We start from the raw sequence: 22,277 nt of genomic DNA on the forward strand, positions 1-22,277 counted from the left end.
CTGCTGGGAGTGTTCTCGAAATCCAGCTGTGTTCACCAAACCTCAAAAGTGCTGACTGCAGTGTGGCTATAATAGATTTAAAAGATGAATTAATGTATTAACCAAGCACCTTCATTGAATTGCTACGCCAAGAAGTAAAGTATTTATGTTTTAATTACAGAGATAATAAAGATGGGAAGGTAATTATGTGACTAATAGAGTAATGTGCTTTAAAAATAACATTTGTGCAGTATCACTAAAATAAAAAGCACGAGGTTTTGTAACTGGAAATAAATTTCACGTGATGATGCTTTCTTCACCCATTCTTGGAAGCTGCTGTTGTGCCACCTTTGCTCCTGCTGAGATGTTAATGCCAGTTCATAAACCTCGTGGCAACGTGGTAATTAACACCTTCCCCCTCCTGGTGCCAGGTCAAAGGCATATTGAGCTGGGCTTTCTATGGTGGGGACCCGTGTTAAAAAGTATTCAACAAACAAAACTTCAAGGTTGTGCGTTAGTGTGTTTGTGTATTTCAACTGTGTTTTTGACATGCAATGATAATGCATTACCTAACCTAAAAACATGTTTGATGATAATGGAAAGTAAGAAAAAAAAAATGTTATAAAAGAATACTGATGGTTACATTATTCTTAACAACAGGATAAAGAGCAATATTTGTTAAAACCTGCTTATGAATGGAGTTTTCTAACTGTGCAAACAGCTCCTCTCATTTGGTAGGCTGTCTTTTAATCTTGCTGATGGTTTCCTTTGCTGCGCAGAAGCTTTCTATTTTGATGTAGTCCCAATAGTTTATTTTTGCTTTTGTTTCCCTTGCCTCAGGAGACATATCTAGAAAAATGTTGCTACGGCTGATGTCAGAGAAATTACTGCCTGTGCTCTCTTCTAGGATTTTCTAACTCTGGAAAATTATTTTGAAACTTCACAATTATTTATCTTCAATACAGAAATACTAGGGGGTAATTTTGTTAATCCTTGTTAAGTTTTTAGAGTTTATCATTGTTACTAATTAATATAAAAGAAAGTATGCTAGATCAGGCTAGGTCTGGCAGAGAGAAGTCAAGGCAGGCAACAGTTATAAAAAGGGGTAGATAAGAAATATAGGTAGTGTTTGACCAAAAAAAAAAAAAAAAAGGCACAGAATAGAATGGAAGCAGGGAAGAGGAGGTGGTTATTGTAAACAGCATAAGGATGTAAATAAACAGAAGAAGAGAATAATCAGCTAAATGACACGTCTGTAAGATTTAGAAGTTGGGAAGTCAATGTCAAATTCTACAAGGACTGTTTTGGCAGAGTGGTAGAAGAAGAAGTCACATGCTTAAGGTTAAGGGATGGAGATAAGATATTGCTAATCTGTGGGGACATCACCATCCGTTGTTTGTTCCCTTAACCCTAAATATACTTTGGAAAGGGGTCCCTTCATTCGTCTCCTTATTTAAACCATCTGGAGTTTACAGACTGGTTTTTGCCAAGACCATATTTGGGTGATAAAGTGGCAATCTTAATATCAAATTATAATTTAAAGCTAAAAATCAGTTAAGTGAGATTTAAAAAAAAATCAATAGTGGATATAAAATAACACTAAATAAAGCAAAGTCAGTTAAAATAAAATTACAAGAGAAAATCAACAGAAATAACATAGTGAGAAACTTCTAACATACCACTCTTCCTCTGTGATATCAAAGAATAGACAAAAATAAAGAGGACAAAAACTGTACAATGTAATTTATAAAGTTGAACTAAAAGGTAAATATCAAACTCTACATTCCACTGAAAATACATCTTTTTTCTATTCAACAAATATTTGTCCACTTATTTTATTCATTGTTTACCTTTACCTTCTAGAATAATTCCTTGCATATAGCATGCATAGAATAAATATTTGTTAGGTAATAAGAAAAGAGCATACCTTTTCAAGATTTCATAGAAGACCTATATACACTGATTATTTCCTAGACCTCAGTGAAAATGCATTATTATTTCCAAGGCAAAATTTACATTTTTAAACTACAAATTTAAAAAATGTTAGACTTTAAAATGGAAGTCTTTGAATTCTGGGTTCAAAATGGGGATCTGGGGTTCACTGTAGGTTTTTCCCTCAAAGTGTTGGCTCAGTTTGCTGACATGGTCAAAAGGCTGATTAAAACACTTGCTTCATAAAACTGAAACTGAAAATAATCATAAGATAACCAAATCTTTATATTACATAAAATCATCGTGCATATTTTTAAAATGCTGTTTATAATACATATCACCTCACTTGAGAGAGACATGGTGAACAAGAGAAAGTCCAGAAAAAGTAAGAGGATGATTACAGGATAGCCTACAGACATGATATATAGGGAAAGACTAAGTAAAATATAGATTCTTCAGTCTGGAAAAATGGTGGCTAAAGGGAACATGAAAAAATCACAAATGACATCGATGTAATAAATACAGATTTAGTCATTTGATTCTAAAATAAAGAGTGAGGAGACACAATTTGGAACTGGAATATAGTCATTTTAGAACTAACATAAGGAAGTAGATTCATAAAACATAAAGTGCCAGATGGGATTTAAAGACTCTCTGTTGAGTTTCCTTGTATTACAAATAAAGAATGGATTTCAACAAATGGTGCTAGGGAACTGGATTCCCACTCGCAAAAGAGTGAAGTTGGATCCTTACCTTATACCATATGTAAAAACCACTCAAATGGATCAAAGACCTAAACATTAGAGATAAAACAATAAAATTCTAAGAAGAAAGCAGGGGAAAATTTTCCTGACATCAGATTTATTAATGATTTTTTGGATATAACACCAAAAAGTACAAGAAACAAAAAATAAATTGGATTACATCAGAATTAGAAACTGTGCATCAAAGGACACAATCAGCGGAGTGAAAAGGCAACCCATGGAATGGGAGAGAATATTCACACATCATCCATCTGATAAGGAGTTACTATCCAGAATATATAAAGCACTCCTACAACTCAATAAAACAACAACAAAAAACAAAACAAAACAAAAAACACAACCTGGTGAAAAAAATGGACAAAGGATTTAAACAGGTATTTTTTCCAAAGAAACAAATGGCCAATAAGCACATGGAAAGAACACTCAACAACACAATCATTAGAGAAATACAAACCAAAACGCAATGAAATACCACCTCATAGGCATTAGCATGGCTACTAACTAGCTAACTAACTAACTGAATAAATAAATAAATAACATAACAAGTATTGGTGAGAATGTAGAGAAACTGGAACTCTTGTGTCCTGTTGATGGGAATGTGAAATGGTGCAGTTGTTGTTATAGAAAAGAGCACATCAGCTCCTCAACAGATTTAATGCAGAATTACCATATGATCCAACAATTCCAGTCATGAGTATACCCCAAAGAACCAAAAACAGGGACTTGAAAAGCTATTTGTGTATACATGTTCATAACAGCATTATTCACAGTAGCCAAAAAGTGGAAGCAACCCAAGTGTCCATTAACAGACAAATAGATCGGGTGCCTGGGTGGCTCAGTCAGTTAAGCGTCTGCCTTCAGCTCAGGTCATGATCCCAGGGTCCTGGGATTAAGTTCTGCATCGTGCTCCCCGCTCAGCGGAGAGCCTGCTTCTCCCTCTCCCTCTCCTTGCCCCTCTGCCTACTTGTGCTCTCTGTCTCTCTGTCAAATAAATAGATAGTAAAAAATATTTTAAAAAAAATAGACAAATAGATCAACAAAATGTGATATTTACATCCAATGGAACACTAGCCAGGCTTAAAAAGGAAGGAAATTCTGACGTATGCTAGAATATGGATGAACCTGAGGATAAGTCGTGCAAAGTGAAATAAGCCAATCACAAAAGGACAAATATTATATGGTTCCACTTACATAAGCACTTAAAATAGTCAAAACCATAGAGACAGCAAGGATGGTGGTTATCAGGAACTGCAAGAAGGAAGAAGTGGGGAGTTCACTGTTCCATAGATACAGGCTGTCTCTTTGGCAAGATGTAAAAGAGTTCTGGAGACGGATGTTGGTGATGGCAGCACAAAAATGTGAATGGACTTCATGCCATTGAGCTTAAAATTGGTTAAGACAATAAACTTAATATTAAGTTTATTTATAATATTAAGTTTATTGTCTTAATATTAAGTTTATTATAAATAAACTCAATATTATAAATAAACTTAATATTATGTGTATTTTGCGTATTATGTGTATTTTGCCAATTTATCTATTTATTTATTTATTTTAAAGTTTATTTCTTTATAATCTCTACACCAAACATGGGGCTCAAACTCATGACCCTGGGATCAAAAGTCGCAATGCTCCACTAACTGAGCCAGCCAGGCACCCCTCTTACAACCATTTTTTTTTTTTTAAGATTTTATTTATTTGACAGAGAGAGATCACAAGTGGTCAGAGAGGCAAGGGGAGAGAGAGAGAGAGAGAGAGAAGAGGAAGCAGGCTCCCCGCAGAGCAGAGAGCCCGATGTGGGACTCGATCCCAGGACCCTGAGATCATGACCTGAGCTGAAGGCAGAGGCCTAACCACTGAGCCACCCAGGTGCCCCGTCTTACAACCATTTTTAAAAGAAGAATAAAATTCATTTCCTTTCTTTTCATCAAAAAATCATTTCTATGAATGGCACCATCCTGCTTCTAGCCATCCCAGCCAGAAACCTGGTCTTATTCTTGACATTGCCTTCTTCCTCCTCCCACCCAGGTAGTCAATCAACAAACACTTATGGACCCTCCCAATGTGCCAAGCACTGTGCTGGTGGTCCTCCTTGCAAATGTCTGTTTCAGGATACTCTCATCTTCTACCTCGATAACCACAGCAATCCCCTTCCTGGTCTTTTTTGGGTCTGGTCCTGCACATTTCTAACCTCTCCTCCACCTTGCAGCAAGAGGGTGCTTTCTTTAAAAAGTGACTATCTGGGGGCACCTGGGTGGCTCAGTGGTTTAAAGCCTCTGCCTTCAGCTCAGGTCATGATCTCAGCGTCCTGGGATCGAGCCCCACATTGGGCTCTCTGCTCAGCAGGGAGCCTGCTTCCTCCTCTCTCTCTCTCTGCTTGCCTCTCTGCCTACTTGTGATCTCTGTCTGTCAAATGAATAAATAAAATCTTTAAAAAAAAAAAAAAAGTGACTATCTGTAATGGTCCCTCAGCTCTCTAAGCCACTTCAGTGGCTCTTTGTTGCTAGCAAAATAAGGTCCAAAGTCCTTAACTTGGCCTCTATCACCCATTAGCATCTGGTTCCTCTTTCTACAGCCTTCACTTTTAGTTTTCTACTGTATTCTATTCACTGAAAACTTTCAGTTCTGGAATTTACCATGCTCAGTCTCTCCTCTGGCCTTTATATACTGTTCTTTCCCTTTAGAGCACTGGTGATCCTTCCCCATCTCACCATGACCCTCTTTGCCCAGCCAATTTCTATTATTTATTTTAGGTCCTAGCTTATAAATCTCATATGTCAGGAAGATCTATCTGATCCAAGCTGACAATTAGTTACCCTGCCCCCCCAATCCTGTTCTTCCATCATCAAGCCCATTTAACACTACAGTGTGATCACCTGTTTCCTTGCCTATTCTGGGTTTATTGACACAGAGTGGGGGCTCAATAAATCATTAATAAATAGGTCCAGAGAGGCTGTGATTCCCTCATAGTCACAACCTAGGTCATCGCAGTGCCAGTAGTGGGACTAGCAGAACAACTGGACCACCAGGGACTCTCCATCCAGTGCTCTTCCCAATGCTACATCACATGATGAGTAATAAATTCATGAAACTCACTAACCCAAGAGGGGCTGCGACCATCTTGAAATAAGAGAAATTGTAAAAATTTTAGGTCTGATATTGTCCATGGCTTTTGGTCTCAAATAGCTAAGAAGTCCTGAGAAAGTTGGAAAACAGAACTGATCAGGATTGATAAGGTCTAAACTCTATTTGACAGAATACTGAATCAAGCAACTTATGCCAGTATTAAAAACTTTAATTTCACAGCCTGTCTAGATTTGCCAAGTCCCCTCTATGTTAACTATGCACTGGATGGTGAAACTCGGCTTACTGCAATAAAATTCTGCCTTCAAGAAATCAGTATGGATTGAGAAGGAAATGTTTCCCATAATATACACATAGACAAATATACAGATGTGAGTATATATGTTTAGAATATAAATCACTTAAACTAGTCAGAACTGTCATCGTTTATAAGAGGAGTGATGTGGAAGGGGGAAAATAAAATCACTTCTTTGATTAAATAAAAGACTCCAAATATACATAAATTAAAACTATAATTTCATCTTCAGTACCTGTGATATAATTTATCCCTCATATTTTACAGATTTATGTCAACATAGCTTGCCACTGAAATGAAAATTGTATTATGTATATAGTATGAGCATATTATTTTTCTCAGCTATATCACATGGCACTGCTTGTCTCCAGCTGACATTGAAATTACTATATAGATACCTTTCCAAATGTGGATATACTGAAACAATGTTTTAGGATCACAAACAATGCACAGATTCTGTAGAATTTCAAAATCAAGAGAAATACAGACTTAAAAACAATTTAGGAATGAATTGCCTAATAAAAAAAAGACTCATAATTAAATCAAAGAGTTTATTATATCCCTGACAAAGCAATCTCTCCTTTTACTCATTGGCATTAGGATGAATTTTGCTGCCAGATAGTAAATATGGCACCTATTCTCAAATGACTATTTAGAAGAAAACACAAAAAGATGGAAGAGCATTCCATGCTCATGGAATGGAAGAATAAACATTGTTAAAATGTCTATACTGCCTAGAGTCATCTATACTTTCAATGTCATCCTGATCAAAATTCCACCGGCATTTTTCAAAGAGCTGAAACAAACAATCCTAAAATTTATATGGAACCAGAAGAGACCTCAAATTGCTAAGGAAATGTTGAAAAAGAAAAACAAAACTGGGGGCATCATGTTGCCTGATTTCAAGCTTTACTACAAAGCTGTGATCACCAAGATAGCATGGTATCGGCACAAAAACAGACACATAGCCCGGTGAAACAGAGTAGAGAGCCCAGATAATGGACTCTCAACTCTACAGTCAAATAATCTTCAACAAAGCAGGAAAAAATATACAGTAGAAAAAAGACAGTCTTTTAAATAAATGGTGATGGGAAAATTGGACAGCTATGTGAAGAGGAATGAAACTCGACCATTCTCTTACACCTTACACAAAGATAAACTCGAAATGGATAAAAGACCTCAATGTGAGGCGGGAATCTATCAAAATCCTAGAGGAGAACATAGGCGTAACCTCTTTGACATCGGTCACAGCAACTTCTTTCAAGACATGTCTCCAGAGGCAAAGGAAACAAAAGCGAAAATGAACTTTAGGGACTTCATCAAGATCAAAAGCTGCTGCACAGCAAAGGAAACAAAGAGGCAACTCACGGAATGGGAGAAGATATTCGCAAAAGACACTACAAACAAAGGGCTGATATCCAAGATCTATAAAAAACTCCTCAAACTCAACACACACAAATCAGATAATCATGTCAAAAAATGGGTAGAAGACATGAACAGACACTTCTCCAAAGAAGACATACAAATGGCTAACAGACACATGAAAAAATAACACTATTTTTAATGTTCATCATCATTAGCCATCAGGGAAATTCAAATCAAAACCACATTGAGATACCACCTTCACCAGTTAGAATGGCCAAAATTAACAAGACAGTAAACGACCAAGTGTTGGAGAGGATGTGGAGAAAGGGGAACCCTCTTACACTGTTGGTGGGAATGCAAGTTGGTGCAGCCACTTTGGAAAACAGTGTGGAGATTCCTTAAGAAATTAAAAATAGAGCTTCCCTATGACCCTGCCATTGCACTACTGGGTATTTACCCCAAAGATACAGATATAATGAAAAGAAGGGCCACCTGTACCCCAATGTTCATAGCAGCAATGACCACTGTCACTAAACTGTGGAAAGAACCAAGATGCTCTTCAACAGACGAATGGATAAAGAAGATATGGCCCATATATACAATGAAGTATTATGCCTCCATTAGAAAAGATGAATACCCAACTTTTGTATCAACATGGACGGGACTGGAGGAGGTTATGCTGAATGAAATAATCCAAGCAGAGAGAGTCAATTATCATATGGCTTCACTTACTTGTGGAGCATAAGGAATAACATGGATGACTTTGGGAGAAGGAGAGGAGAAGTGAGTTGGGGGAAACTGGAAGGGGAGATGAACCATGAGAGACATGGACTCTGAGAAACAAACTGAGGGTTTTGGAGGGGAGGGGGTGGGGGGATGGGTGAGCCTGGTGGTGGGTATTATGGAGGGCACGTATTGCATGGAGCACTGGGTGTGGTGCATAAACAATGAATTTTGGAACACTGAAAAAATATAAAATACAATAAAATTTAAAAAAATAAAAGCAGACAAATACTCTAGTGCTTAATTCTAATCTAAATCAAGAATAAAAGAGGAAATATGTGTGCTTAGTTTATATAAAATGAGACATACGATCATAAGCTGCTTTAGTTATTGCTTTTGCTGCGTTCTTCTGAATGTCAGGAATTGTAGAGTTTTCTGCAAATGACAGGAGCTTCTTAAGACCCCCCATCTGCTGAATCAGCACCAAAGTATCCATATCTTCAAGGCAATTTGCGATCACGGAAAGTGCTTCTATATGAAGGTCATTCAATTCCTAATAATAAAAGCAAGAGTAACTTTAGAAAACTGTACTAAAAGAGGTGGATACTTCCTAAATTTTACTGTTAAGACAAAGGTCAGTCAAAACACAATGCTGTTAACTTTGTTGTGACAGATGCCCAAGGAAATAGTTTTGTTTATGATCATGACATTGCTCTTCCTCACAGTTTGCCCATCTCTTCTTGTTTCCCCTCCCCCGGAGAAAAAAGATAATTACTAGACATTTCCAGTAATGGCAGCCAAGTGAAGCTGCTCATACAACCTCCTACCACCAACACCTTTAAAATCTGAAGATAATATTCTTTTTTTTTTAAGATTTTATTTATTTATTTGGCAGACAGAGATCACAAGTAGACAGAGAGGCAGGCAGAGAGAGAGGAGGAAGCAGGCTCCCCGCTGAGCAGAGAGCCCGATGAAGGACTTGATCGCAGGACCCTGAGATCATGACCTGAGCCGAAGGCAGAGGCTTAACCCACTGAGCCAGCCAGGCTCCCCAAAGATAATATTCTTTGAAAAAGCAGACAGAAGCTGAAGGAAAGCATATTCCTTAAAATCTCCTACTAGTAGACGAAGTATTATAAGTTTGTGGCCTTCTTGCTTGACGAATCTCCCGAATCCCCATCGCTGTGGAAAACTGCAGCCTTCCCTGAACAGCAAGACATTTAAAGTGGGAATCCTTAGAGTGAGAGGAACACAGGAAGGATGCTCATGGAATTCCCCGTCTTACCATGATCCCCACCATCCTGAAGCAGCTGGCTTGACAGAATGGCCTTCTGAAGACTTAGTTACAATGTCAGCAAAGTGGCAGTACTTTGCAGGGGCTGGGCAAGGTTCTCCACAAGGTTATGTTCTGAATCAGCATCTGATATAAGGTGCCCTTCTCCCATAGCCAGTGATGGTGGGTCCAGGAATCAAGGGGTGGAAATGGGTGTGGCAGCAGTCATGATTACCCCCAGGGACCCACGAGCAACATTTTTGCTACCTGTCTCCCAGACCTTAGGCTCTGCTGGCCCAGAGGTCTTAGTTCCAAAGGGGAGAATGCTTCCACCAAGAGACACAACAATGATTCCACTGAACTGGAAGTTAAAAACTGCCACCCAGCCACTTTGGCCTCCCCATGCCTCTAAAGCAGGCAAAGGAGGGAGTTACAATGCTGCTGGGGTGACTGATCCCATTTACCAAGGGGATATTGGACTGTTACTCCACAGTAGAGGTAAGAAGTCTGTATCTAGAATATAGGAAGTCCTCAGGGTGGTGTCTCTTAGTATTACCATGCGTTGCGATTAAGGTCAACGGAAAACTGTAACTATGCAATCCAGGCAGGACTACTAATGGCCCAGACCCTCAGGAATGAAGATATGGATCACCCGACCAGGCAAAGAACTGCATCCAGCTGAAGTACTTGCTGAGGGCAAAGGGATCATGGAATGTGTATCGGAGGAAAGTAGTTAAAAATACTAACTACCACCATGTGGCCACCTATAGACAAAAGGGTTGCAATTGCCATGAGTATTTTTTCCTTATTTTGTTATAAATCAGTGTGTATGTGTGTATGTATGAAATATCTTTGTTTTTCTCCCCCTCTCTTATCCCCTTAGGTAACATAAGATGTACTAACTTTAAAAAATTAGCACTAGTTTTACATCACAGTATTTACGTTATAGGATATCAAGGAGAAGAGTAAACATCATTGCATCCTGTTCTGGAAAAAGGGTTAGTATGTTTTGGTTGTACACAGGATAGTTACATCATGCCAGGCAGAAGTAGGACCCTGCTATTGCCTTTACTTGGAGATTGAGTATGATTTAAGGAGATGGGTAAGGGTACCAAATTTATAAGAGATGGACTTATGATGATTATTAACTTGGGTAGGCCATGGTATCCAAATATTTGGTCAAACGTTATTCTAGATGTTTCTGTGAAAGTATTTCTTTAGATGAAAATAATATTTAAGGGTGCCTGGGTGGCTCAGTGGGTTAAAGCCTCTGCCTTCAGCTCAGGTCATGATCTCAGGGTCCTGGGATCGAGCCCTGCATCGGGCTCTCTGTTCAGCGGGGAGCCTGCTTCCTCCTCTCTCTGCCTGCCTCTCTGCCTACTTGTGATCTGTCTCTGTCAAAGAAATAAATAAAATTTTAAAAAATAATAATATTTAAGTCAATAGACTGAGTAAAGCAGATTACTCTCCACAATGAGGAGTAAACAACTCTTCTTACTTTACCTTAGAGAAAACTATGGCCGATAAAGCTTAAAAGACTAATTCTAGGTACTTCAGGAAATCATAAAGAAGGTCCTAAACAAGAATTTTAAAACCTTAAATATCTAAACCAGAAGACTAAAAAAATTATTTTATAATGGCCTTTATCATTAATCTGATTTAATCATGCTGATAATGTAGCAATAAGCAAATTAGTCCATTGTACTTAGTACTATGCTTAAATATATTAAAATTTCATTTTTAAAAATTCTACAGTTCATATTTTATAACAACATTTAGAAGAGATACATTTCCCTGTAGAGAGTTGAATGAAAGTTACAAATACCTTAGTTTCTAGGATTTTAATAAGGTGGTCCATTCCTTGATTGTCCCTTAGCATCACCCGTGCCTCCTTATCATTTGTGATAACACCTAAGGTTTTGAGAGCCAACAATTGAATAATTGGATATTCTGACTTCAAGAGATCTAATATAGGGGGGACTGCATTTAGTTCTTGAACTGTAGCTCGACACTGAAAATCCTGCCATGAAATACAAATGATCAAATAAGTAACTTCGAAAGCAAAATACAGTCAATCTCAAGAATGGAAAACTCTACCTTCTAACGAAGGATATTCTAGGTTTCCCATCTTTATTCCAGATTCCCTTCCAAAATAACTCCCCCAAAATATAAGCAAACCCTCAACCAGCAACATCTAAATATTCATTTTAACTCTGCAGACATTGTCGATAACAGGAAGATGCGATCTATGACTTCTGCAGTATCTATTGTTTATTATCCAGCAAATTTCTTTTATTACAAATAGCATTACAATAAAATCTGTACATAATCAAATTCTTTTCACACACTGTACACTATTTCAAATTGTATTTGATAAAATGAAATGATGGCATCAATTCCTTATTATCTTTATTCAAATGGAATGCTTATGAAACGTATACATGCACATAGTGCTGTTGGCAGGCCCTGTGCACACAGATTTTTATCAGGTTTAGTTCAGACACATGACCTTTATTTAAGACGTTTACAATATCAAGGGGTCATTAGAGTCTAGATGAGTTGCTCTGCAGTTTGTCTATAATTTTGTGTATGTTGAGTGGTGGGGACAGGGCTAGTTGGGGTCAGCAACGGAGAAAACAGAGCAAAAAGTCATGAAGAGCCCCCAAACTCTGACTGCTAAATCATGACACTTAAAATCAAAGCATCACAAATGTAAAATAATATTAAAGGTGGAAAAACCCTACTAACTAACAGCTTAGGTTTCTCTATCCATTCTTCAACGAATGCTTCCTACAAATATAAAAATCATGGGTAACTATTTGTTATAGGTTGAATTATGTCCCTCCCAAGCTATAAGTTGGAAGTCCTAACTCTCAGAATGTGCCCTTATTTGGAAACAGGGTCATTGCAGATGTCATTAGTTAAGATAAGGTCATAGTGGAGTAGGGTAGGTACTTAATGGTGTCCTCCTAAGAGTGTGTCTTTAAAAGGAGGAGGAGAGATTGCAGTGATGCAGTTGTAAACCAAGGAAATTAATATACCGTTATTAACTAGTATATTTCTGTTCTAAGGAATAGTGAAGGTAAGCTTTTCATTTGTGTTTGATAAAAAGAAAAAATACAGGGAAATCAAAGCTATGAGGAGTCTTAAGATAAAAGATACTAATACATTGACTGGCTTATTTAGGCCTGTGGAATGAGAGAAGGTAAACAGCTGAGCTTCCTTCAGAATGTGTCCCTCAGGAAGAGCAAGAGTAAAGCCAATGAGTGCCCAGCCCTGTGGCAATGACTTCTAAGGCCAGGAATGTAGGTCTGCTTTACTGTCTTTGGGCGTGAGCTCATCGCCTCTCCATGAAATGGAGGCCTCATTTTCACTTCACTACCTCTTCCTTTTATACTCCACTGCTGGCTACTTAAGGTGGTGTTTTTGTATCTTCAGTTGATCTAAAGCTTATCAAGGGTGTATGGGAATTGTTCAGGAACCTGAGCAAGGAAAGAAGCAGAGAAGGGTACCCAAAGTGTCAGGAAGGGGACCTGTTGTGGGTGTGAGTGTGTGTGCCTTGTGGGGCTGCAGCTAGGAGTAGGGACATAGAACAGCACAGGTGGAAAAGGCCAATGGAGGCTGTTTCTTTCCATAACAAAGGAAAACTGTTCAGTGACATAGCATCTTGCAATTGTGAACAATGAGTTCTGTTCAGTGTACTCAACTTACTGGATCTCCACCAATAAATAAGCCTAATCCAAAATGTTGGTACACTGAATAAGGCATATATTGCACCCAATGTGCTTAGATCACCAAGGTTAGGTCAACAAATGACTGCCTGTGTCAAACTTAGTTCAATATATTAGATATCCTGTTTCAGAAGAAATACATTTGTCTAGTATAATCCTGTCTTAATTTGCAAGCCATTCTATTCTTTCAAAATTTAAATACACTCCTAAAATGCCCTTTCATAAACCCGAACTCTGAAAACTATAAAACATTGAAAGAAATTGAAGAGGACATAAAGAAATGGAAAGACAACCCATGCTCATGGATTGGAAGAACAAAGTCTGTACTACCCAAAGCAATCTACACATTTAATACAATCCTTATCAGAATACCAACAGCATTTTTCACAGAGCTAGACCAAACAATCCTAAAATTTGTATGGAACCATAAAAGACCCTAAATAGCAGAGCAATCTTGAAATAAATTCTAGAAATAGCTTTGGTCAAAACACACTTTTAGAAATGACCCTCACCTGGACCAAGTTGTAAATGCACTCAATAGAGTTCTTCTTCACGTCAGGGTCTGGACTGGCCAGCAGTCTGATGAGTGGCTCTAACCCACCATGCTCAAATATTTGCACTTTGCTGGTACACTCTGCAGACATGTTCGCCAGGCAAAGACTGGCAAACTCATGGATAACCACTTCTTCTGTGCATCAGAGATAAACAACACAAGTATGCAAAAGGCTTACTCAAGCATTATGTTAAAATACGTTTTGAAAACCAAAGCTTTGCAAATCTTACTTGGTTGGAGTCCATCTTGGTTTGAGAGATTTTAATGACAATTCACAGCTGAGACTATGTAAACTATTTTCAATGAATAGTTTAGCCCAATGTGAAAAATAAACCAGCCCTGCTTTTGAAACAGATGCACGATGGAAAGTTACCTTCTGGAGCAAGCTGAGCAATGACGGAACTCATGACATCTAACTCCCTTAACAGTTTTTTAACGTCATCTACAAAAGGAGACACAGAATATTAATGTTTATTACTACTACTAATAATGGTGATGTTGTTGAAATAGACCCTTATGAAGAAGGCTTTATTATTACCTAATTTTACAGATAAAGACATTGAGACTCAAAAATCAGATAGCAAGTGAGTGGTGGGACCAGGTGGCCTGTCCAGGGCTGCCTGACCCTAGACAGACTCTGGCTTCTGCTCCTTGATCACTGAAATATACTTCCTTCCAAAACACCAAAAAAATACAAAATGTGCCTGGACCATAATCAGTACATTTGAGTAACTGTGCCCTACATTTGTTTATTATATAGTAGAAATTCTTTGTTGTGTTGCTTTGTTGGGAAGTGTATTCTTAAATTTTGATTTTAATAAAACTTGTACAGAATGCACAAGAGAATTATCCTCAGCCTTTTCAATGAATATATCTTGTTTGTATTCCATTTTCTTATCAGAGATGCCAAAACTGATTAAAGATAAGTATACCGATTTTTTAAGTTCACTTTTGTATTATTTATGTGAGCCTAATTAAGTCCAGGCAGGTATGCCCCCGCTCCTCTCCTGCCATCTTTAGCCCCCGTTTTCTGAGAAATAAGGCATAGGTACTAATTAGCTTTTGTAGTTTCTCTTCTTGGTCAATTATCTTTGCTTGTAAGCCAAAATTAGCATCAGCAGAATTTTGGAAAATTTCGCTCAGCAGCATCTAAGGCAGATGTCTCTGGGTGAATTTTTCCTCATTAACCACTGGGCATATTTGACCTCCACTGGACGCCTTTTCCTGCAGGATTCCGGGATGTGGCTGCTTTTCTACCCACCGAAACTTCTGCTCTGTTTCTGTTCAAAATGGCTATAGAGGGCCAGCAAATTTACAGCTAGCTATAGCTATGTCAACCCAAGCTTGAAGTACAAAAGAATAGTAGAGTGTCTGGAAAGCACAGTGCCCCAAAGTGAAGGGCATTATTTTTCAGTCGACATTCATTCAAAAAACAAAGGTATTACCTTGACAGGGAATTAACTCAGTTAAGGCATAATACTCAGATCCTTCCGGGTGTTTTGGCGAGCTATATAGGTGCGTGCCCTCCGGAAGAGCTGTTTCTATTCTCTTCTCATTGTGAAGACTGCAGTCTCTATTTTTCAAAATGAGAAGGCCATACCAGTCTATTTTTGCATACTTAACACTAAATATTTCTGGCCTTTACATTTTCAAGCTCATTCCCTATTTGGTATATAAAATAACATGTCGGGGACGTTCAGGCTCTGTGTGCTCTCTGTTCCTCTTGCTTCTCTGCAGGAAGGACCTTCTCCTGCAGGGAGAGGCTGGCTTGCTGCCTCCGTATGTGCCATCATCCCTTGGTCTGCCCTAGCAAGTCCAAAGTTCTCGTCAGAGGATTCTCTCTGCTGTGAAATTCCCTTCTCGATATAAATTTAGCCAAATCTGATAGATCTGGTAGATCTATCCACTAAACCATTTTCTCTTGGCTCAGTGGATGATTGGGATTCACCGACTGGTCTTACAAATCGGAAGCATAGCTGATCAATTGGTTATTCTGCTTTTTGACACTAAATTGCCTTCCCCGCCCCAATCTTCCTTTTCTTGAGGTTAAATCAGTAAAATAAAAATAAGTGCGAAGCTGCTGTTTTCATCACTTTAAAAACAATATTGCCCTCTGTCCCCTTCTCTCTCAACAGACTCCCCTATATGGCAGCTGACTTGTGGTTGGCCCACATAAATCCACTCTTGCTAAACAGTGTGACACCTACAATTTTAGGTTGTTCCAGAACTGTCAGCACCTTCACGTCCTGGAGTACCTTCAAGGATCTGTTTTCAGTGCATTCTTTTTTTTTTTTTTTTTTTAAAGATTTTATTTATTTATTTGTCAGAGAGAGAGAGGGAGAGAGAGCGAGCACGGGCAGACAGAATGGCAGGCAGAGGCAGAGGGAGAAGCAGGTTCCCTGACGAGCAAGGAGCCCGATGTGGGACTCGATCCCAGGACGCCGGGATCATGACCTGAGCCGAAGGCAGCTGCTTAACCAACTGAGCCACCCAGGCGTCCCTCAGTGCATTCTTATTTACAAGTTTTGGTTGCATAATACTGACCGTCTAAATTTACTTTTGTCCTTATATATTCTTTTACATCAACCATATCTTAAGATGGCAAGCTCTTCAGACTGCCAAAAGTAATGGAAAGTCTGAGCTTTGAGGATTGCAATGAACTCTCTGTTTAGCGGACTCCATTAAATAAGTCTCTGTTAGATGGCTTCATCAAACGAAACACAGACTGGCAGGTAAAAGGAGACAGAGGCTCCATTTCGATAAAAAGGTTTAACAAAGTAATTTAAGTGCCTATCTTGAAGGACCCAGGCTTGGCATGGGCAGGTAACTCAATCACTTCAGAAAAAAAGACAAGGAAGAAAAAGTAAGATTTGTTTGCTCTCATGGCAATCCTTTTAGGACCTGGCATCTGTTTGTGGAACCTTCTGTTGGTTCATCCATATGAACGTAGTGATACAATTGAGTCCATAAAAGCCATGTAAAGATAAAAATTGCTAAAGTAAAATTAGTTATTTTAAAACAGCCCAAAGACAGCTTGACCATGGAGCCACAGAGGTGCATTTATTTATGTATTCATCTGGAAATATGTCTTTTGATTTAGAGCACGTGACTGCAGCTCATATTTTATTCCATGTCAACTTGGACATGTATGCAGAGTAAAGCAACAGCCATTAATGTGCTGGGTGTAGTAACATAAAAGGAACTCCACAAGCGGCTGAGGACGCCATGTGTTCAAATAGAAAATGAGTTCATTCCCATAATGGTTTGATTTTTTTTCCACCCAATTCATGAAATCAAAAGAAAGCTCTTGGAAGTTCATTCATCATATGTAAGACTCAAATCGCAAATACAGCAAAGCTCTTTCCATTGCTAGGCTTCGTGGCTGCAGACTGAACTCGCCCAGCACTGGTGGCCGCCCAGTCAGCAGCCATCAGAGCAGGGCCCTAGAGGTCTGAGCGCCACCGCACTTAGCACTCAGACTCAACAGTCATTCTCAATATTGTGGGGTCACAGGCTCCTTTAGAAACTCATGGAATTCACTATATAGATCCTGCCCAGGAAAATTTTGCCATTTGGAGGGCTTCACAGGTTACAAACTCCTCACATATTGGAAGCTGGAAATAGCAAACTAAAATGAGTAATAGAAATTAAGAACAAAAGTAAACAGGAAAGAAGTCACAGAAACCTAGACATTAAATTAGAACATATAAGTACACACAGGCAATTATAACTCTCCATTCCAAACAAACTGCATTCTCCCCCCACAAAATCACTTAGAAGGAGAACCTGACTTAGCATGTGCACTAACGTTAAGGATCAGAGAAGATCCAAGGAACAGAAAGCCCACTATACTATGAGCCAGAGAGTACGTTCTAATTCTAGCTCTGATCTCATCTCTTCTACTAAGCACCTGCATGACTGTGCCAGGAACCTAATCCCTTCAGAGCCCATTCCTATTTTTAAGATGAGGACTTGCAGGAATTGCAAAAGACGTGTTACAAAGCACCACTGGTTCTCAAATTCTGTGGTGAGTAAACAGAATAAAACATAAGAAAATTTTTAGTCTTCCCTTTTTTGGTTTTAAGTACATTCAGTGAGGCTCATTCAATATGGCAGAATTAGTATACAGAGCCCCTGAGATTACATTTATGAGGGCTCCACAGTATAAATGATTACTACCTCATTTAACTGCGCTGTGCCTCAGTTGCCTTATATGTAAAGGACACGATCATAGCACCAACCTCATTAAATGACGATACGCAAATAGCACGTAGAGCAGCACCTGGCACACTGGAAATGCTGTGTGAAGGTTGACTGCTGTTACCATAATCTGGGCTGGTGGAACATCCTTCCCCCACAGCCATCCTCATCTCACAGCCATCTGCAGAGCCCGTGCCTTACCCAACAGCCACCTTTAGAACTCATGCTGCCAAAATCCCTTTCAGTCACAGCCCCGACGGAGCCCCCCCTGCCCGCCACCACTGCAGGTGCTGTCCATGCCGTCTCTGCAGCTGGGGCTGAAATGGCACAGATGCCACAGAAAATGCTCCTTGCCCTTCTCTTCCCATCTTCCTGTCTCTGACTAATGCGACGGTCCCTACCGGACACCATGGAATAAGGAGCGCCCCCATTCCCCGCCCCCGCCCTGTCTTGCACGTTCAGGAAAGTGAGGTGGGGGGGCCGGAAGCTGAAGGAGGAAACTAACTGCTTGTGTTTTCGCTGAGACTGGTGAGAGGAAAAATATGGTAATTTTAGCCACATGCCATGAGAGACAGAGAGACATATTTATTCCTAGCTGCCTGAGTTTCATGTTAGAATTCAGTCTCTACCAAGAATGTCATTTTTTATTATAAAGTTAGAAGACTTTCACAGGCTAACTCAAAAAACCTATCATTATAACATGAAAATGACTTTCAAATGGAAAATACATCCTGTTCATTAGTCAGGGGCTGCCTTTATTGCCATGGTTTTGGTCAAACTGATATTTTAACAGACATAATAGCATGTTTTGACTAATGCTATTATTCCACCATATTAAATATATGAAAATATTCAAGCAAGTAATGAGTCTGATTTAAGAAATAAATACACATCTAAAATTATTTTTGGCAAAATATATTTAATAGTTTCAAAAAAACCCAATGTGTCAAACCTCTTTAGCCTGGGCTACTTTCACTGTGACATACATATGAAGTGTAGCTTACATATAGGCAGACAAATTGCATTATGCTAACGCAAGAAAAAAAACCATTTTAATTTTAAGAGACAATGATTGCCTTCGACTTGTTAGACTGGAACATACATCACCACCTTTGACAAATTTTGCATGGATATATTTGCACAGATTTTCTTTTTTTTTTTTTTCCTTTTATTTATTTATTTATTTGACAGACAGAGATCACAAGTAGGCAGAGAGGCAGGCAGAGAGAGAGGAAGGGAAGCAGGCTCCCTGCCGAGCAGAGAGCCCGATGTGGGGCTCGATCCCAGGACCCTGGAATCATGACCTGAGCCGAAGGCAGAGGCTTTAACCCACTGAGCCACCCAAGCGCCCCCATATTTTCATATTTTAAAAATATCTCTTGGGGCGGCTGAGTGGCTCAGTCAGTTGGCCTCTGACTCTTGGTCTTGGCTCAGGTCATGATCTCGGGATCCTGGGATCAAGCCCTGCATCTGGCTCTGCGCTCAGCAGGGAGTCTCCTTCTCTGCCTCTCTCTCCTTCTCCCTCTGTCCCTCCCCTCTCCCCCCCACACCAGCTGGCACTCTCTCTCTAAAATAAATAAATAAAACTTTTATATATACTTAACTTTTTGTTAACATTAAAGTCAGTTCAAATAAAATTCAAACAAATCCCTTAAAATTAAATTTAAAAAAGATAATGCATTATATGAGACTATTAGATTATTTTTTAAAAGTTAACACTTACTGTTAGAAGCCAGGATTCCAAATATCATAGTAGCATTTCTTCTTACAATTTTGTCTTCATGGGTGAGCAGTTTGGTTAAGGGCTCCACGGCTCCAAGTTCAAGGAGTGTAGCTTTATTTTCTTCACCTGATGTCACAGGTAAAATAAAATCATGCATGAACATCATCAGTCTCATCAAAACTCTTCCTCATGTCATTTTAATTTCTTATTTGCCATTTGCCTCCCATATTCCTCTTTGCTTCCACATATATTTCTCTCGGAATAAACTTTAGAGCACAGGTAGCCTAGACATGAGCTGCTCTCCTTCCTCCTGACGGTGACAAAGTTGGTTTCCTCTTGTCAGCCCACGCTGCACCTGCTCTGAGGGGGTCTCCCCTGACCCCCTAATCTAATGTTATCACTACATCCAAGCCTTTCTTATCCTTCTTTAGTCTACCTTCTTCATACCACTTGGCGATCTCCTTGCTTTGTCTGCCTGTTCCACTCTAACTTAATTTCCATGAGGACAGACACCCTTCCCATTCTACTCTCTCATATCCCTCAGTGCCTAGCATAGTGCCAGACATGGATTGGCAGAATTAATCACAAGACTTCCTTAACATACTTTGAGTTATAGTCCCCACTTTGAGTTAAAGTGGGGTCGTGGGTGAGTTCCGGGGGTTCATTTTTCACCCAACGGGGTTATAGCTATTTTGTCAGGCAAGATGTGCCCGCAGCTAACATGGAGGTATGCATGTAGATGGGAGCAGCCAGGGTCACCGGGGACTCCTTAGCTGTGGCAAGAAGCCCCAGAACCAGAAGGCCAGGTAAGGCCAGACTCTCGCTTAACTGTAGAAGTTGTCTGTCTATAACTTGATGAGTGAGATAGCATTGTACAAAGTCAGGAATAATGTTTACATCCTGATTAATTTCAGCTTTTCAATTTCACAGGCAATGAAAATATAGATTTCACTTTCAAAATTAATTTGAGATTCATTTCAACTTTCCTTGCCTCAGTTTTCTCATAAAATTAGAATATTTTATATTTTAAGTTGTAGGTCCACATTCTGGTAAGACATGGACTATATGTTCTTAGAGCTCATGGAATTGCCCCGTATCTATACGGTCAAATCTGTCGCCTGGTAAGAATATGTTGAAATATGCATCGTTGACTCTTACAAACTTTTTTTCAAATCTTCCAATATTTGTATTTTATGGAAATTTCAAACTTAATTTCTTAGATGAAAACATTTTGTTAAATGATCTTAAGATAAATTTTAAGATACTTATGCTTAAATAAAAACATGTATTATATATCAGATTGTTATAAAAGTTAATGGCTTCTTTAAATTTTCATTCTGAGACTTTTATTATATAACTTGAATTATTTCATTAAAACATATTTTAAAAAAATTTTAAATACTATTATTTTTGAGAAACTGACAAACTGTTCTAAAGTGAATCTGAAAGTTCCAATTTTTCCCCATCCTAGCCAACACATCTGTCCATATTTCTGATGATAGTCATTAGAGGGTGTGAGGTATTATCTCATCATGGTTTTAATTTGCATTTCCCTCACAACTGATGATGGTGAGCATAAGGTACATTTTTGCCATCCATATATTTCTTTGGTTAAGTGTCTGTTCAAATCTCTTGCTCGTATGTATTTTTAAATTTGGTTTGATTATTGAGGTTTTTTAAAAAAAGATTTTATTCATTTATTTGACAAAAGATAGAGCACAAGTAGGCAGAGTGGCAGGCAGAGGGAGAGGGAGAAGCAGGCTCCCTGCTGGGCAGGGAGCCCCATGCAGGGCTGGATCCCAGGATCCTGGGATCATGACCTGAGCTGAAGGCAGATGCTTGACAACTGAGCCACCCAGGTGCCCCTTATTATTCAATTTTGAGAGTTCTTTAGATATACGATTAACAAAAATTTTCTTCTTGTCTATAGCACATCTTTTTAAAAAATTACTAGACTTTTTTGAGCAGTTTCAAATTTATTAAAAAATGAACACGGGCACCTGGATGGCTCAGTCGATTAAGCCGCTGACTCTGAATTTCAGCTCAGGTCATGATCTCAGGGTTCTGGGATCGAGTACTGTGTTGGGCTCCGGGGTCTCTCCCTCTGCCCTTCCCCCTCACCTCTGCTCATGTTCTCTCTCTCTCTCTCTCTCTCTCTCAAATAAATCTTTTTTTTTAAATGAACAAAAAATACAGAGTTCTCATATACTCCATCTCCCTTTCCTCCCCCATTTCTCTTATTATTAAAATCATGCATTAGTGTGGTACATTTGTTACAATTGATAAACCAATATTGATATGTAACTATTAAGTAGAGTTGATAATCTATATTACGGTTCACTGTACGTGTTTTCCAATTCTATAGGTTTTGAGAAATGTATAAGATCATGTTTAGCTTTCTAAGAAACTACTAAATCATCTTCCGAAGTGCCTGTACTATTTTGGACTCCCACCAGCAATGAATGAGAGTCCCTGTTGTTTCCACATCTTCACCAGCATTTTATGTTGTCAGTTTTTAGAATTCTAGCCATTCTAATCAATGTGTAGTGATATTTCATTATTGCTTTACTTTGCGATTTCCTGATAACATATGATGTCTTTTCATGTGCTTATTTGCCATCTGTGTATCTTTTCTGGTGATGTGTGTGTTTAGGG

At 38.8% G+C, this 22,277-nt stretch overlaps 1 protein-coding gene across 1 annotated transcript in view; it reads right to left on the reverse strand.

Annotated features, from left to right (window-relative positions):
- The window catches only part of LOC111155576 (armadillo repeat containing 3), an 88,443-nt gene that overhangs the window by 50,218 nt on the left and 15,948 nt on the right, over positions 1–22,277 (reverse strand). Inside the window, exons 3-7 of the mRNA XM_022515824.1 lie at positions 19,623–19,748; positions 14,073–14,141; positions 13,659–13,834; positions 11,241–11,435; positions 8,512–8,695 (exon numbers count right to left, since the gene is read on the reverse strand). Of these exons, the coding sequence (XP_022371532.1) occupies positions 8,512–8,695; positions 11,241–11,435; positions 13,659–13,834; positions 14,073–14,141; positions 19,623–19,748 (750 nt within the window). The remainder of the gene's footprint in view (positions 1–8,511; positions 8,696–11,240; positions 11,436–13,658; positions 13,835–14,072; positions 14,142–19,622; positions 19,749–22,277) is intronic.

The sequence above is a fragment of the Enhydra lutris genome, unplaced genomic scaffold, assembly GCF_002288905.1.
Source record: "Enhydra lutris kenyoni isolate GAN:26980312 unplaced genomic scaffold, ASM228890v2 scaffoldscaffold42, whole genome shotgun sequence".
In the NCBI taxonomy this organism is placed as follows: Eukaryota; Metazoa; Chordata; class Mammalia; order Carnivora; family Mustelidae; genus Enhydra; species Enhydra lutris.